Here is a 17,977-nt window from a genome sequence, read left to right as displayed (position 1 = left end):
GGATAATCATGTGACCTTTTGACTGACAAGTAACCGCAAGGGTCATGTGATATAAGTGCAGGAAGAGCCATGTTTATCTTAAGAGTAATGGGTATGGGTTTCTTCCTCTGAAAATGGGAACAGATCTGCTCAAGAAGGAGAAGAGTGCTTTTCATGGAGCTCAGTAGGTCAGTCACCTGCGCTGGATGTTTCCAGAGAAGTGAGATGTGGTTATTTAAAATCAATGTACAGCTACTTAAGCAGAAGGGGAAAAAATCCCCTTGTTCTATAGGCAGATGTATAGCAGGAGCTTTAACACTTACCTTTCCTGTTTCTCCCTCAACTTCCCCTTATCACACAGAGCTGAATGCTGTGGTAGTTATTTGATCTGCTGCTGTTGGTCAAACAGCTGCAGACTGCATTGTGACATGATCATGTTTCTGGCCTGCTGTATTATACCTGCATTAGCCAATTGTCTGAGCACAGCAACGAGCTGTAACCACAACACTGACATGTTATCGCCCTTAAGTTGATCGTGTTATCAAAAGGGATACGTGTCTGGACATCAAGCACACACAGAGAAACAGGGAGGCAGATGCGTCAGTTGAAAGATGTGACCCACAAATTGTGTCCACTGATTTTTTTTTTCCCCACAGTAATTAAAAACCTTTCGATGTTTCATTACTTTTTTCACCAAGAACATACTTATGGGCCACTTTAATAGGTACACTTGTTCTATTGCTTTTTAGTGGACATCTCTAATCATCCAGTCAGACGGCAGCAACTCATTGCATGTAGGGATGTGGTTTAAATTGAGCATCAGACTGAGGAAGACAAGTGATTTAAGTGACATGATTGTCAGTGCCAGATGGGCTCATCTGAGCAGTCCATAAACTGCTGATCTACTTGGATTCTCTTGGAAAAAGAGAACATATCTTGTCAGTGGCCGTGCCTTGTTGAGGTCAGAGGTCTGTGGAGAATGGCCAGACTGCTTCAGGCTGATAGGAAGGCAACAGTTACTCAAATAATCAGTTGTTACAAACAAGGTATGCAGAAGAGCAGGTGGGCTACAGCAGCAGAAGATCACCTGACATCTGAAAACAGAAAATTCAGGTTACAGTTCGCACAGGCTCAGCAAAATTGGACAGTACACAATTGGAAAAACATTGCCTGGTCTCAATTTCTGCTGCAATTTGGATTGTAGGGTCAGAATTTATTGGGCAGTACACAAATAACATTAAAGCATGGTTAAGTCCCACTTTCTATCAAAGGCTCAGAGCTGCTCTTGATGCTGGTGTAATGCTGTGGGGGGGTCAGACTTTCTGCTGAACATTTTGAACACCACAGCCTGAGTGTTGTTGCGTCCAGCAGGATGTCACAAAGCTCAGATCATCTTGTTTCTTGAACATGACAATGAGTTCACTGTCCTCAAATGGCCTCCACAGTCACCAGATTTCACTCCACTAGAGAACCTTTGGGATCTGGTGCAGCAGGATGTGCAGCAACTGTGTGATGCTGTCATGCCAATATGGACCATTATCTCCGAGGGAGCAACTTGTTGAATCTGTGTGTAATGTGACTTTAGCTGAGCCTGAATTCAAACTGGAGGTTGTAAAAGCCAAAACAGTGAGCTGAAAGAGGCTAAAGCTCACCAGAGGGGAACTGCAGAGTGAGGTGACACAGGTATTGTGGCCAGTGGACTTTTTGTATTTTGTATGCTATTAGTATCTCCTGAGCTCTAATTTGTTTTTTGCCACTGTCGTTGACCTCTTTCAGTTCCTAGGGGGGTTTTATTTTGTCTATTTTTGAAAACTTCTGGAGAAATTCTTAGATTTCTGACAGATGTTAAATGACTAGCGAAAGCATATATAGTAATTTAAGAAGAAACACCCACAAAAAGGTTGTTCAGACTAAAGCCTGCAGCCTCCGCCTGATATTTCAAGACCTTTTGGGGGAATTTGAATTCAAGATAAAATTGTCAGAAATATTCTGAGAGGGTAAGTCCCACTACGCTGGTTTCCAGGTCGTTTTGTGCTGCAAACACACAAAGTTAGAGTGAAGGGTTAATGAAAACACGAGCTGTCAGCCACACAGTGTTAAAAATATCTCTCTAATAACAAAAACATAAATCACAAGTTCTGCAGATTTTTTTTTCTTTGTCTTTTTCAGATTGATTCACAAATACTTTGTCATTGTTTCAATATCAGACTTCTCAAAAAAAAGGTCTAAATTCAGAATTCAAGGTTCGTTTTTAGTCATCGAGGGGAAACTGTGGTCAGTGAGTAATGAGTACTGTAGTTACCGAGTTAAACACCCACAGTGCTAATCTGCTGTGCAGTTGGAGTGAAACCACTAATTGCCACATTTTCTTAACTGGCTTAAATACCAGCGTCTCTTTTCTCTTTTCCAGTGACGAACATGACACCTGTTTACCAAAGTTTGTTTCCAGTTTCTGTAATATTTAAACTGTTTTTCTCAAGCAGTCAGTTTCGACGTTTATGACCTAGTTACTCAGCAGCCGCTGAAGCAGACGGAAAAATGACTCAGCTAATGTCAGCGTTCATGAGTAAGAAACTCGTAGTCTAAATAACGTCTTCCGACTAACTCCGCTGTAAAATGTTTGATAAGAAGCAACTTGCTGCCTCCGATAAGCCGTCTGACTCGAGGCAAAGCTGTGCTTTATTTATAAAGTGAACTTTATTGTGTCACTAACGACAAATTAGCCTTATGGGACATTTAAGAGCTGCACGCTCTCTGGGTTTTTTGTTAAAAAATTTTTTATCAGGCCTCGCCATCAGATATTTTATGTTATTGTTTATTTGCAAAAAAAGTTTTTAGAATTTCTCTTTTCTTGAGGGGGGATCCCCCAAACATTAAGCTGGCTATGGAGGCTGTTATTAGCCCACTACATAAAATAGCCACTTCATTGTCATTCAGAACAGACTCTTTAGATGGTGCACATATTTTGGAACATTTTACTCGCCATTGGACTACACAACACAAATAAATCTGAAGTATAAAAAAATTAAAAAAGAATCTACTATATCTTTATACATGTTATTATTATTATTATCCTTAACCAGGGTTACACTTGTAACAACAACCGAGAAGCCTTAGAAGAACTGTAAAGATGAGGATGGCTTGACCAATGGTGCACTCGCTGGTGTAGCCATCTCTTGTTACCATTAAGAGGGAAGGAAGCACTTCCTGGCAGCAGCAACAGTGTGTCTGCACATAAGCAGTGAGAGTTGCACCCACACAGTTGTGTTTCTCCATTTGTGCACACAGTAAACTATGTTAAAGGTGGCCAGTTTTATTCTCATGCCAATCCGTCTCCGTTTCTCTGCACCGGTTCATGGTAATCCTGTCCTCTGTGTTTAGTTTTGTAATAAAACTGCAAAGGAGTCTCCCTTTTAATGAGAGAATATAAATGACAGGATTCTTCCAGGAGGGCTATCCCTGGTAGATGTTGTGCGTGTGTGATGCATCTGGTGCTCACGTATGATGATGTGGTTCCAAGGCCAGCTTTAAGGGAAAAACGTAAACACCACGATGCAAAGATTTGAATCAGTTTAACAGGTTGTGGTGGATTTGTGGGTTCCTTTCACCTGGGAGATTGGAATTTATGTCCCGTCAAAAAGCACCGAAAAGTCAGGTTTGACTTATTTTATTTCAATTAGTCTAGTTTTAGTTTTCAGAAATCTACCTTTTCAAAAATAACTCAAGGCTGTCTCGTCTGCGGTCTACTACATGACACAACTGCTTTGCCTACGTTATCACATTAGTTGTGCATTATTTTGAGGCCATATTAAGGGGAAGTAGTATTCTTCCTGGAACATGCAAAGCTATGACATAACTTGAGCCTTTTGTAATAAGAACCCATGAAAAGCATTAATAATGACGTCGTAGGAACAACGCCTAACACGTCAGATCTTGCGCACAAATCTTTACACAATTGTGACGCAGCAGATTTGCAACATGGGCCTATGGTTCCTGAATGCTACTGAGGAACCACTGAGTCACTGTGTACTTAACCTAATTGTCCATTTCCCACAGAGAGGCAAATTCTATATCATTTATAAAAGTTCAGCCGAAGGTGACTCTGTTCAAACAGATGCCAGACAGTGGGAGTTATTACAGTGTAACATATAAAGAAAAGGAGCCCTGACGGGTTCAGTCAGGTGAAGCTCACTGATGGTGTGCGAGGATGGTGGCAAGCAAGCTAGAGACGCTCGTGGAAGCAAAACATCCCTGATCGAATGTTGTCTTACGTAAAAAAACAAAAAAAAACAAAAAAAGGGCGATCATGGTTCAAGAGTTGGTAGTTCGTCTTGTAATCGGAAGGTTGCTGGTTCGAGCCCCGGCTCGGACAGTCTCGGTCGTTGTGTCCGTGTGCAAGACACTTCACCTACCGCCTACTGGTGTTGGCCAGAGGGGCCGATGGCGCGATATGGCAGCCTCGCTTCTGTCAGTCTGCCCCAGGGCAGCTGTGGCTACAACTGTAGCTTGCCTTCACCAGTGTGTGAATGAATCATGGAATTGTAAAGCGCTTTGAGGGTCTCAAAAAGCGCTGTATAAATGCAATCCATTATTATTATTATTATTATTATTATTATTATTATTAAAAAACAGAAAAACTGCGTAAAAGCGTTGGATTAGGGCGATGGAGGCAGTTACATCCCAGTAAGGCTTAGTGCAAAGCAGAACACATCCCACACAACAGCAGCCAAGAAATCACAGGCGTCATGATGCAAAAATGGCATCAAAAGTGCTCTTGTGTTACAATAAAGTAAAAAGAAGAAGTGATAACAAGCCAGGTGATAAAGAGGTTGTTTAGTGCAGATCAATAAAAATGTGTGTCGACATTCTGGTTTGACCTTTGATGTGTTATTGATATAAAAAAGTGAGTGAAAAGATTGTAAAATGTTAACATTGAAAGACTCGTTGTGACCGACTGCGTGGAGGAAGAGAGAGAGATGGAAAGAAAGATGGAAAGTAGTGGAAGTCTGAACGGATATTGAAACATCTGGCCTGCCACAACAGGAGGTTACAGAGGCAAACGCTTGCTTTCAGGCTTGTGTTTTCACTCATTAGGACTATAGTTCCTTATCAAGTATAATGAGGAGCATACACCAGTCAACAGCTTTCAGGACACTGTATGCTCCTCTGGTTTCCTGCAGGTTCTCATCAAACCGAAGCCGGTCTTCCAGACAGCGGTGGTGAGCGAGCAGACCCGGCAGCTGGTCACTGAGACGCTGCAGCAGGTGACCCGCTCCGCCGAACTGAGTCAGGGTCAGACCCCAGGCCAGGACGGGGCCACAAAGGATGATGCCGGCAGCCTCGCAGAGGCCAGCAGCTTAGTCAGCGAGGCTTCTCAGGGCAGCGCTCAAGGTATGCCTCCCTTTACTTTTCCCATGACGCAGAGATTGGAGATAAACTACTGCTTCTGTGGTGTTTGCCTCAGGATTGTTGACTGAAATGTGATGTGTAACCGCTGGTTTAAAAAAACAAAAACTGTCCGCTCCTCAGAAGCGCAGCCTGTAGTGCACGTGGTGTCCTCCAGAGAGCAGGATTGGACTGAGCAGGAAGTAGCTGTGGAGTCCAGCCCCACCATCATCTACCAGGAGGTATCTGGCGGGGAATCCCAGTCGGCCACTTCCACCATAAAAGCTCTTCTTGAACTTCAGCAGATATCAGGTGAGCCATCACGTCACAGAAAAAGCTGCAGGTGTCACAGGAAGAGGAGAGGAGAGGTGGGGGTTTACCACCAGTGCACATGCTGATTCAGCAGAGTTCAGAGGAGCTCGAAAAAAACAGCTCGAATGCTTCAGCTTCATCAGAAATACAAACACAGGAGGTGTTCGCCTCAAGTGTCAAACTAATTTTCAACACATTCCTGAAACTGCTGAAGCACGAAGAGCTGCTGGCCAACAGTAATTATGCATTTCGTGCTCGAGGCTTTGCTTAGATACTGAGCTCATTGGATGGTAGACCTGTGGAACAGGACTGATGTAAGCAAATGCAAAGGTAAAGGTTTCCCATGGAATATTTGAAGGTGGGAATTTTTTTAAAATATTTAAATACTCACATTAGCGGCACGGCGGAGCAGCCGATAGCATTTATCTGGCTGTGAGTGAAAATTCCCAAAGAGGTAATTGCTGTTTAGTGCGCAAAACCTGATCCATAATGAAGGTAATACCCAGTGTTGTCTGTAAAACTCTTTAGAGCGTTAATACTCAAAATACATAAATTTTTATAAAGCTGTCATGAACTGGAGACAACGAGCTTTTTGTATGTTTTTAAAATGAGATCACATTAACGAAATGAGGTCCAAATTATCGGCAAAGAAGTAACCTTAATCTAACCTAACCCTGTGTTTGGATGATGTCTTGTTTTTTTTTTTTTTTTGGGGGGGGGGGGGGGGGGGGTGTTTTTTTAGACCTCGGAGGGTTAAAGGCATCTGTTTTAGGTCATAGTATCATATTTGAGTTTATAGAGTATATTTCTGCAGCATAGCGGTCCAAAAACTGCCGTACTCGTCGCTCTGGTGCTCAATTTATCGTTAATATTGGTCTCACATATTCATTTATCCCAATTCTGGTTTTACTTTGCAGTTTGTTTGGATTTTTTTTTTAAGAGGAGACAGTGTAACTCAACACTTCCTGCACATATGTTTCAAATTAAAAGCCCAGCAGCTCAGGGGTATAATCCCCCAATTTGCTTTTTTTTTTTTTTTTTCGTCTGTATGCACATTAAAAGTGCTTTATGGAGTTTTAATTGTATATATCTCTGAGATCTAATATAACTTCCCTGTTACGAAAAAAAACCTGAGATGTGATTCACAGAAAAAACACAGATATTTATCGTAATTATTTTGTTGTTGTTTCCCCCCGATTCTGCCAGGAAAGCAGATCTTCCTTATTATAAGAAACGGTTTTAATTTGTTCCAGCTGTTCCAAAACCGATGTGGCAGTCAACCTTTACTTACTTTTGAAACGCTTAAGTGAAATGCACGTTCATGGAGCCTCCACGGTTTTTAGCTAGTCAGCAAAAAGAGTTGCACACCACCGAGTAAAGAAACTATTGTGCTTTGATTACGTTTCTATAAAAAGGGTTTCCACACAGTCAACTTAACCTGTTTTACAAGATGCCTGTTTGCGGTTCAGCGACTTTCTGTAGTTTCCTGTCCACGCCTCCGTGTTAGCTTGGATTCAACAATCAAAACACAAATTATATCTGTGATAACAAAGAGCTTCTCGTGGCAAATGGTACACCAGACCTCAAAGGTGTATCGTATCATGAACATGCTATTTACAATGTTATCATTGGGTTTTTTAGGGGTTTTTCTTTTGTTTTTTTGCATTTCTACGGAAACAAGACTGCCTCCCAGCTTTATTAGCAGTTATAAGTTTCTCCACCTGTGACTTTGCAAACAGGTAACCAGTGCGCTGGAACTTTCGCCCACTCGCTGCTCACTTCTTCCAGGTTAAGAGTGAAGGGGAGAATCACTACATGCCGCAGACACAGATGTTAAACACACTGCTGTTATGAAGTTATGCGTCAAAATGTGTTTTAGCCAATTTAAAAGTGTCAGTTTGAGTGTAGGCTGTATTTTGTGGTGCTTAGCAGCTCTCTCAGCAAGTCTAAATATAGCCTACAGTTAGTCAAGCTAACACTTGCTTTATCTGCTTTAGTGTTACTAAACTATGCTATTTACTGAGACGCTCGAGCCAAATAAGTCAAGCAGCTGGTCTGCACCACTGAAATCTGGATTATGCAGGCAAACAGAACTTTCCGTTCAAGTGTCAAAAACAAAAATCAGCTGGATTTAAAACTAAGGTGATTGCTCAGAGAGAAAGTTGGCGCTCTAACCCTGGCGTATACAGGCATGGTGCCAAAAAACCCTGAAACTTTAAATGCACATTTATAGGAACAGTTTCTGTCTGCTAGCCCTCGCTCGGGCCTAACGTCGAGCACAAGTTGGAAATAATCAGATGAAGTTAACAGTGAATATGAGCTGTAAACATGACTGAATTGGTAAATGATGCTGAATTTCACTGTTGTTCGTCTTGACAGTGAAGGAAAAGGGAGAATCCAAACCCAGGCAGCACACCATCGACCTTAGCCAGATGGCTGTGCCCATCCAGTTGGCCCAGGAGAAGAAGCCCAGCCCTGAATCCCCCAAACCCTCTACCTCAGAGGCTGAACCCACCGCTGAATACGTCGCAGGAGGTAGTCCTCTCCATCATGCTTCATATTCAGCACTTTGCAGTTCCTGTTTTTGGTGCCAGTCATGATTTCAGTGGAATGAAATACAGTTCAAACTAAAACCTCGCAGTGGGCAGCTTGTGAAACATGGTTCTCCTTTTTAGGTCATTTAGTGACGGAAGCTGAAGTGTGTGTGTGAAACCCACTACTACTTTTAATACCTCATCATCTGACAGAATGACTAATTTCACTGCAGGAAAAGCCACCAGAGTGGGAGTGCCCTCGCAGGATGAAGAGGTGGTTATGTCCTCCAGTCAGCAGCTGGGGAAGCCATATAAAACAAGCACAGTTGCTGTGGTAACCAAACCTGCTGCTGTCTCCTCTGCGGCTCCAGCGTCACACGTGGTGAGGGTTGGACTTTGGTCTTAAGGGTACAAAATAAATATCAATGTATAAATGTGTTGCAGAGAAACGGGTCAAACCTTGTGTCATTTGTTCTACAAATATATCTGAGCTCCTCTCCGATCCACAGAAAACTGGTGTAAACTGCTTTCACGGGAACGGTTTCTCTGCGTGAAAGTAGTAGTTTCAATGCAAACCTTTCATCTGGTTTGGTGGATTACCACCGGAGACAAAATGCTTCCTGGGAATTTTTCTCTTGTTCTTTGTGAAAGCATGGCAGTGCAGTTTTTTTTCTTATTTATATTGCAGTTATTGTCTTGGTTTCCATGTTTGTTTGTTTTTTTTAAACAATTGTTTGGTGTCAGAGGACAGAAACCGAGAGCAAGTTGCCACAAAGTGCAGCGTCTTCAGCTTTTGAAAAAGTATAAAAACAAACAGTTGAGTTTGATGGGTTTTTTAATGTTGCACAGAGAACCTTTTAAATTAAATAAACATCCCCTTTATGGACTTCCTGTGAAAATCTAATTAATCCACGTGATTCAGTAGCTTGTAGGTCCACCTTTAGCAGCAATAGCATGAGTTGCTGTTTTCTGTACGACTTCTATCAGTGCGTTACTTTGTCTCACATCGTTGTGGAGAAATTTGGCCCACTCTTCTTTACAAAGTTGCTTCAGTTCACTGATCATTCAGTTGTGCACAGCTCTCTTAAGGTTCTGCCACAGCTTTACCATCAGATTGAGGTCTGGACTTTGTCTTGTAGATTTCCTGCTGTGCTTGGAATCACGGTCCTGTTACATGATCCAAGCTTGAAGTGTCAAACAGATGGCTTCATGCATACCTTACTCAGTGGCTGCAAGGTGCCCAGGTCCTGTGGCTGTGAAACAAACCCAAATCAATAAGCCATCCTCTGCCGTGCTGACAGTTGGTATGCAGTGTTTGTGCTGATGTGCAGCGTCTGTTTTTCCGCAAACACGGTGCTATGGATTATGGCCAAACATCTCCACATCAGTCTTGTCTCTCCACAGGACATTGGCCCATCTATGCATAATGTGTATGAACATTCCACGCACAAATTAATAGGGGTGGGGGAAAAAATCGATACTGTGTAGTATTGTGATATTTTGTTTGCTAATAATGTATCGATACAGGGACAGCAGAAATCGATATTTTGTTACAAAAAAAGTTTTTGTGGACTGGAACTCTGACTTCAGAGCATTTGGATCAGCTCTTTTTTTCTGAGCAAGAATCCTGACATTCCTTCACTGTCCAAATGTGTTTAACTTTTTTTTTGGCAGCAATAAACATGACCGTTTACTTATTTTAATTTAAGACATGTTTTATTTAAATTAAGTTTAAAACTTTTTTATTTAATGTAAAATTATATTTTGTTTTAATTTACTGTCAAATTCTTCAGTTGTTGAATGGGCTGCATAGTTATCATAAATTGCATAGTTCAGAATAGCTATAATTGTACCAGATGGTTGCATTCAGTTAAGTTGGACTAGACTGTAATACAAACCGTTCAGTTTGTCAACAATAAAACTGACTGAAATGAGAGAAAGACTGAGTGTGAGACTTTGATATTAGATAAAATGAATATTGATAAAGTTTACCTTTATGTACAGAATCTGAATATCGCAAAATATTTTTAAAAATTGCAATAATATCGTATCGTGCGTTAAGTATCGTGATAATATCGCATCGTGGGATATATGGTGATTCCCACCTCTACAAATTAATGATTTATCAATATTCTTGTGCCTAATCTTTAAAATCAACTTAAAAACACTCATTAATATTAGTATCGTCTTTTGGTCACTACTTACGGTTTTCAGAAAACACTGTAAGCCATAAAATGCTCAGTTAGTTAATTGACATATTCCAATATTGCTCTTATCTTAAAAAAAAATCGTATCTGTCCTCCTGTGCGTGGAAAATAACAGCCCTACTTCATCCAAGACCTCGGAAAACATTTTCCGGATTAGTTTATGGGCTCAGTTGCTACTTTCAAGCCTTTTTGAATGCAACATGAATGAATTTAGTAAATGGGTTAGGTTCTCGTTAGCCTCCAGAGGAATGATACAGCAGGGAACGCTTTAGGGCGGGTCTACCTTTTGATTGTCAGGTCACTATGTATCAGTGCACAGTGCTCCTCGTTTCTCAGTCAGAGCCACACTTCAATGGTGCATCTTGTTTCAAAAAGTCAAGATGGAAAAAACAATACAGCGCAAATCAATTGGATGAGCAATGGCTACGTCCATCTTTCTGTACAGTCTTTTCTCCATAAAATTCTCCTGTGTCGTATTTTTGTCCTGCTGACCGTTAACAGCGTCATGTATGTGTCTTTTTTCCAGCACTCTGACAGTCATGGTAAACCTGAGGCTGTATTAGAGGCGGGAGAGTTGGAAGGAGACACTTTGGACCCCCAGACAGGCTTGTTCTACCGCTCCACCCAACCAGCTTCAGAACCCACCAAGCAACCCGCCCACTCTGCAAGCGCTCAGCCGCCGCCTTTGAGCCAGGCTGAGGCCGAGCAGAGCCGGCACCCTTCCACCTCCACGTCCACCCAGCAGACGCCACCGCAGCTGCAGAGCAAACCTCAGATCAGCCAGCCTTCCTCTTCCTCCACCACCTTCCCTTCTACTCCTCTTCTGACTAAGAAAATCCCCAAGCTACGAGAGCAGAGTCAGCCCAAACCCCAAACATTAACCCAGAGCCCTAAAGACAGACCTGTGAGCGCACCGACCCCAGCCGGGGCCAAGGCCGCCACTCCGAGCACGCCAACCAAGCCCATGTTGACGCCACAGCTCCCGAAGCTCCAGCAGGCCCCCACATCCCACCACCGGCCCCTGCACACCTCAATGTCCCACCCTCCTCCGCTGCAGGCACACCACCCCGTCAGCACCGACAAAACCGCCTCCAGCCAGGTGAGTGGATTTTACACCTGCTCACCAGGAGTAAATTTCCAGAGGCAGCTGATGCCCACAGCTTCTCTCTTTTATTTTGTCATGATGACTTCCTGTTAAGTCACCTGATAAAACCTGTCGAGGGTGACACGTGAGTGGATTTTCACTTCTGTCCCGATCCACGACCACAAACACATACATCCAGTCCCATGACTAGGAGATAAAAGGGAGAGGCCTACACCCAGCCTCCCCTTTTTATCTCCCACTCTCCCAGGGGGCGATATCAATTTGAGTGACACCTTATGTTTATCAAAAGAGATCAGCTGCATTTTGCTGCTCAGTGCATTAAATAACTGCTGTACATCTATTAAAAACGGTGAGCAGTATTTCAATAACATCACTGTAGAGCACCGATGGAAAATGTGGGTCAGGGCCCAGAATGAAGCCTTCAAAGCCCGCTTTCTCTATTTTAATTGCATGGTGTCGTTGTAATCCAATACAAGAATAGAAGTGAATTCAAAGTTCAAACTGAGGTAATTTAAATGCTGAACATCACTAAACAATGTGACATACTTTCATTATTAATGAAAACCCAACGTGTGGTTTTGTAGATGTTAATGTGGAGGTGTGAATCTAGTAAAGAAAGGGAATGTGCTTTTTATATCATGTGTAAACTTCCTGTTCATTTCTAAGTAGTTATAAAAATGACACATTATGAAGTTAAATGTGGCAAAGGGTGTATTTAACTTTTGGCTCATGGTTTTGGCCCGTGAATTAAAACGAGTTTGACACCGTTCCTCTAGACATGTTCAAAATTCCAACTTGGATTATTGTTCTTAAAAGCTTCCCTGAGTCTACAAAAGGGAATCCACAGCATTCCCAAGTAATTCTCAGCATCTAATAATAAGCAGTGCATGTTTCGGTGCTGGGATTTCCCTACGTTTGAGCCAAATGGAATGAACCTCTTGTTTTTTTTGTTTTTTTCCCCTCATGTGACACACTGATAAACAAGGGGAAATTAATTTATGGCTGTGCTAATGCTGGCTGCAGCTGCTGCTTCTCTCTGTTATCTGTCACGGCAACCAAAGGCTGATTGGTGGCCAGAACAAATAACAAATCAGCTCATTTGTCACAGTTGGACTGAAGCAAGAGCTCGGTGTCTGTATATTTGGAGCTTGTGAGCCATACAGCAAGCTTTCCTACTATCTGACTTTTAAATATGAACACTTATCTTGTCTTTGGCTGAGCTGTAGCACGTACAGAGCCTGCATACGTGCCTTTGATTATCATTTCAGTTCATTATGATCTTCTTATCAGGACCTGCTTTGGTTACTGTCTCTCCTCCTGCCAGAGGTCAGCTGTAGTAATTCAGTAATAACAAGTACTTCTTCTAATTTGTCACTGCAGCAGCCAATCATCACGCAGAGTGCCACCGTCACCAAGATTACCTTTGGCAGTTCCCACCACTCGTCGCCCGTCTTCAGCAGCGGGGAGGCTTCTGCCAAACTGATCCCAGAGTCCAGCTCCGGGCCTTCTGGAGACAAGCCCTCAGTGTCGGACATCCTGAAGATCTCCATGATGGAGGCGGAGATCGATCCAAGCACGGAGCCCATGGTGGTGGATTCCTCCAGCGATTGCGGCCCTCTGGGGAAAGCTTTGGAGGTCCAGGCCGTGTCCGGCACGCTGGACTCGGGCCAGTTCATCAGCAGCTCCGGGGCCACCATGCATCACTCCCACTCGAAGCCGCAGCAGTTCAGCTGCCTGCAGGGCCTCACGGCGCAGAGGAGCAAGGAAGACCTGGAAGTCATCGAGGTACGTTTTGTACTGTACGTTACTGAGAAGATAAATCAGACAGCAGATAAACGTTTTTGCACAAAGAGCACATGATATGGCCACGTTATCAAAGTGAAAGCACACAAGTGTTTTTTTAATGGACGGTGGATAATGATAATCAGATACTTATAAACTTTAAAAAGTCCTTGGTTAACTAAGCAGCTGATTTTCAGCCAAAACTGAAACATTTTTCACCACAACCATAAACGCCGTCCTCTGATCCTTCATTAGGCAGCATGTGCAACTATTAAAGAGAGTCAACAAAGACAGGGCTTTATTTATTATTTGTTTAAATGAACTCAGCACAGTCACAAGCAAACACACCCATGCCAAACGCCTTTTTTAAATCAGGTTTTCATGCCAACAGATTTTATTTGCAAATGCTCATCTAATGGAGCAGCTGGTCCTGTGTTTTTATCTCACGCTAAGCAGACATTTTTCTTAACACTTTCCCCCACAAGGGCAACATTTGACGACCTCTCCGTACCCTCAAAGACGGGTTTTGACACCTCAGTATACGTCGGTGAAGACGTGGAACACCCTCACTAACCTCTCATGCTCAGTCGGTCAATTTGTTCTAAAAGCAGGGCTGAAACGAGGGTTTCCGAGACGTCCAAGGGGGAAAGAGTGAAGAAGTTAGGTCCATAAGTATTTGGACTGACAGTTTTGTGCTTTTGCCTGTAATTTTAAAATCAACTGAGTTGTGTGCAAATAAACCAATATGCAGCGGAAGTGCAGACTTTCAGCTTTAATTTAAAAGATTTTGCGTTAACTGCAATTTTAAGACACAGTCCCTGATTTTCAGAGGCTCAAAAAATGGAAAAACTTCCAAGGATTGTTTTTTATATCTTGAAATGCTCTGCCAGGTGTTTACTGCAGCTGTCTTCAGCTCTGTTAGGCTCCGATCAGGTAACTGACCTGGCCACTGAAGAATATGTAATTTACTGTTCCCCAGCTTTACTATTACTATGTTAAGTATCCTTTGTATGAAACTGTAAAACAGAAAAGGTTTTCGTCTTTGAAGCCTAAACAGTTTCTCTGACTTGTATCGATCTTCTCGTCTAATTCTCAGAAACAAAGGTGAACAGGTGGATTTCCCTGAAAGTCCTGTTTTGTTTCCTTAAGTCAAAGCTGAAAAAAAAATGTCAACAAGGATGGAAAATACCATCTTAAAGCATCACTACCTGATGATAAAGCCCAGAAGAAGGCACTCACAGTCTCAAATGTCGGAAAATGGAGTGATTCCCCCAGAACAGGAAAAGGGAAAACGAACACTGTATATGCAAACCTATATGCTCAGTATTGACATAACTTACATTTGGTTACTTATTTCTAGTTCTATTGTTTATTCTGTGACTCATTTATCGTATACTCCACTGCAGACTGAGAGGACCATATTAGGGATATCCCCTCTCTGTGATGTCACACAGAGTCTAGAGTGGAAAAAAAAAAGTCTGAGAGGGACTATTTTCACTTACTCTGAGCCCGATCTTTCTCATACATGCAGGTGATTCCTCAGTATTCCATCCTGCCAGACTCCAGCCAGTCTAACGTGGTAGTGGAGCCCAGCGGCTTCCTGGAAATCACCAACTACACCAGCCAGCAGCTGGAGGAGGACAGCCCCATGGAGCAGGAGGTGGACAGCAGCAACGACGAGGCCGCCGCCGCAAGCCCCCCCGACCAGCCGTAGTCACTCCATGCTAAGAGACCCTGACGGGTGCAGCGCACATTTTCACTTTGGGAAAAGCAGACTGGCGATTTGTTCGAGGCCTCGGACACAGTGGACTTTAGTTAGTGTTTCATTTTGTGTAAAGTATTAGTTTGTTAGGCTCTTTTCGTCCCCGCAGCTAACGGCACATGTGGTTTTTATCACCAGATGTGGGAGCGAGGTGAAAGGATTAGTTCTAGTCCGGCTTCAGAGAGCTGGAAAGCAGTTTCTCCCAGCATACGATGTTACAGTATGGTGGACTTTCTACTTTCTAAGACATTTAAATATCATTTCATAAACATACAGCTGAGCAAGTACACTGCATTTAAAGTCAACCCAAAGGACCTGCAACTTCTGAGGGGGTCATAGAGATGAGTAGCAGCAGAAAAGATATTGAAAATGCCTTAAACACCAGACTTAAAAGCCCTTTTTAGACATTATGCATGACATCACTGCCTCCAGCCATCTTTTTAAATGAAACCTTTATTGTTATGTTCCTCACGGCCTCTTTTGCACCTATTACAACTTTACCACTAGTTTGATATCTCATCAAGAACCGGTTTGACGTGTTTTCACCCCCAAGAAATTCTATCAAAGGTGATTTTCCTTCTGCAGAAATTCCCAAAAGCTTTGCTCATAATGTTGCAGACTCAATGAACCTGTGCCCATTCTCCAAAGACCGAGTGTCACACACAGGCTCAGAGGACGGAGCCTCCCATGAAAACAAATCACAACATCTTTGTTTTATTTAAAGTTAGGAGCATAGTTGGCGATATAAAATCTAAAAATCTGTCATACCACTAACAACATGCAGTCATAATCTCACGTGGTGTTTTATAGAAAAGTGCCCCGGGTGCTTTTTTTTGTTTTGGATATGAAATCGGATGATTGGAAAGGATGTCTGAAAGGGGCTTTGAATAATTCACACAAAAGAGGGAACTCGATCAGGTCTGCAGACCCAAACAACCCCAGAAGTTTGGAAGCTTTCAGAAATAATTCTTGGAACTTAATTTAGACCGGGGCTTCTCCGAGGGACGTCGTCCTGGAAAAATCAGCTCACGCCGTTCCTGAGCGGCGACTCGTAAATGGACAGCTTTTGGCGTCAGACGGATTGTATTTTTTCTCGACTCATTTTGTAACTCTCCAACACTTTACAGGGTTTTCAGAGGAGGGAACAGAGCTGGAGCAGATTGATATATATATATATTATTTTTTTCTTCTGTGAGGAACATGACGCAGAACCACAAAAAGAGTCCTGGAGGACCAATAACGTCCAACGTAAGAGTTGCTGCTCAGTGTAATTTTGGAGTGCTTAAAAAAAAAAAAAAAAGGAAAAGAAGCAAATTGAGCAATGTACTTTTTTTTGTAAGATGTATTCCAGAGTCCAAAAAGTTGCAGTGAGAATTTCAATAAGTACGCATTTCTTTTCTACCTTTTCAAACTGTCTGACTAGATGAAAAAAAATTTAATCTGCACAATAAATCAGCTGAGTACAGCCGGTTGTGTTTGTCTCGGTCCAATTGTTTGAAAACAAAGAGTTTCAAACAAAAAAACCCCGTCCATCCTTGACAGGGAGAAATTCCTCTGCTTTGAATAATGTTTGTCTGATGAGGTTTGTCCATTTTCATTTTCCCTTCAGGCTTTTGGAAAAACATGATGATGAACTTGACCTCACGCCACAAAAACACCAGCACATCGGCACCGTGCACATTCAGGTTTCTTTTCTTACTACACTGGAATATGTGAAGCTTTGAGAGAAAAGCTGCCCCGTTTCTTGTAAAATTCCTGTTCAGAGGGAGCTTTTGCTGCTTTTTTTTTTTGTTTGTTTGTTTGTCTTTCTTTCGTTTTACATTAAACGCCTATAATCTTCACGTCGCTGCTTGTGAGGCATAGATAGGTGATTGACAGCAAAACAGAAGACGACCCAAAGCGATCAGGATGCGATTAGGCTGCAAACGCACGTCTGTGTCTGGCTGGAGGCCTCCGTGTGTTTTAGAAAAGCCTGTTTTTACTGGTATTTAATGAAGACAATTTCCCAAACTTGCAAGGATGGGGTGAACAGATCTGTTCTGTTATTTCACACATTTAAGAGCAATAAAGTTAATCTTTAGAGAGCTGAGCAGGTAAAAAGGTGAAAAAGAACTTAAAAAGGGAGCTTTTTACATACCTACTCAGACACTGTTAATTTTTTTTTACCATACAGTACTGTGCAAAAGTCTTCACAGACCTTATTTCTTTAGATTTTGGGTCCAAGCCAAACTTCCTGAATGTTTTTTTTGTTTTTTGGACACTGGCTGCTTTTCACTCATTTGTAGTCCAGGCCTTGTTCATGACCTTTTTCAGAGGAAGGTTTTTTGTTTGTTACGCCACTAATCACTGATCTATGAGTCATTTAAGCACATGAGGGCACACAAGGAACTAAAAAAAACACAATTTCCCATTTTTATTTTTTTTCAGACAGGGTTTTACATTTTTAAAGTATTTTTGCAACAACAAGGTGATTCCCAAAGGGCAAAAAGCATGATGTGCAGCGTGTCCTTAAAAAGCCATTCTTAAAGAAGGGAAATGGGGAGAAAAGGTTGAGGTATGTCAAATTATATTAATTTGCAAACAGGTCTTGTGGAGCGATGAATCCAAATTTGAAATTGTCAGTATGTACAGAGGAGAGTCAGAGGAGAGGTACCTGCACCCCTATTACAACAATACCTGTCTGTGAGACACAGTGGAGCCTCTGTCATGGTTTGGGGCTGCTGAAAATTACCATAAGATTTTGATTTTCCCTGCAAATCTACGTGAAAAGTATCTGATTGGCAACAGTTCCATTTTCAGCCTGACAATGATCCCAAACGCACTACTGCAGCAGTAAAACCAAACCTGGATAGAAAAAACGCACCGCTCAGTCTAATGCTCTAACACAGGTGTGTCGAACTCCAGGCCTCGA

The 17,977-nt window shown here is 42.3% G+C and overlaps 1 protein-coding gene across 2 annotated transcripts in view; it reads left to right on the top strand.

The window, feature by feature from the left end:
• The window catches only part of emsy (EMSY transcriptional repressor, BRCA2 interacting), a 30,536-nt gene extending 14,005 nt beyond the window's left edge, over positions 1-16,531 (top strand). For both annotated transcript variants that reach the window (XM_080866254.1, XM_080866253.1), the window contains 7 exons: positions 5,160-5,370; positions 5,509-5,676; positions 8,056-8,211; positions 8,444-8,592; positions 10,944-11,516; positions 12,903-13,307; positions 14,836-16,531. In XM_080866254.1, coding sequence (XP_080722380.1) covers positions 5,160-5,370; positions 5,509-5,676; positions 8,056-8,211; positions 8,444-8,592; positions 10,944-11,516; positions 12,903-13,307; positions 14,836-15,018 — 1,845 coding nt within the window. In that variant the 3' untranslated portion in view covers positions 15,019-16,531. The remainder of the gene's footprint in view (positions 1-5,159; positions 5,371-5,508; positions 5,677-8,055; positions 8,212-8,443; positions 8,593-10,943; positions 11,517-12,902; positions 13,308-14,835) is intronic.
• The last annotated feature ends 1,446 nt before the right edge of the window (positions 16,532-17,977 follow it).

The sequence above is a fragment of the Rhamphochromis sp. 'chilingali' genome (genome assembly GCF_963969265.1).
Source record: "Rhamphochromis sp. 'chilingali' genome assembly, chromosome: 19".
Taxonomy (NCBI): domain Eukaryota; kingdom Metazoa; phylum Chordata; class Actinopteri; order Cichliformes; family Cichlidae; genus Rhamphochromis; species Rhamphochromis sp. 'chilingali'.
This window is presented reverse-complemented; position numbering and strand designations above follow the sequence as displayed.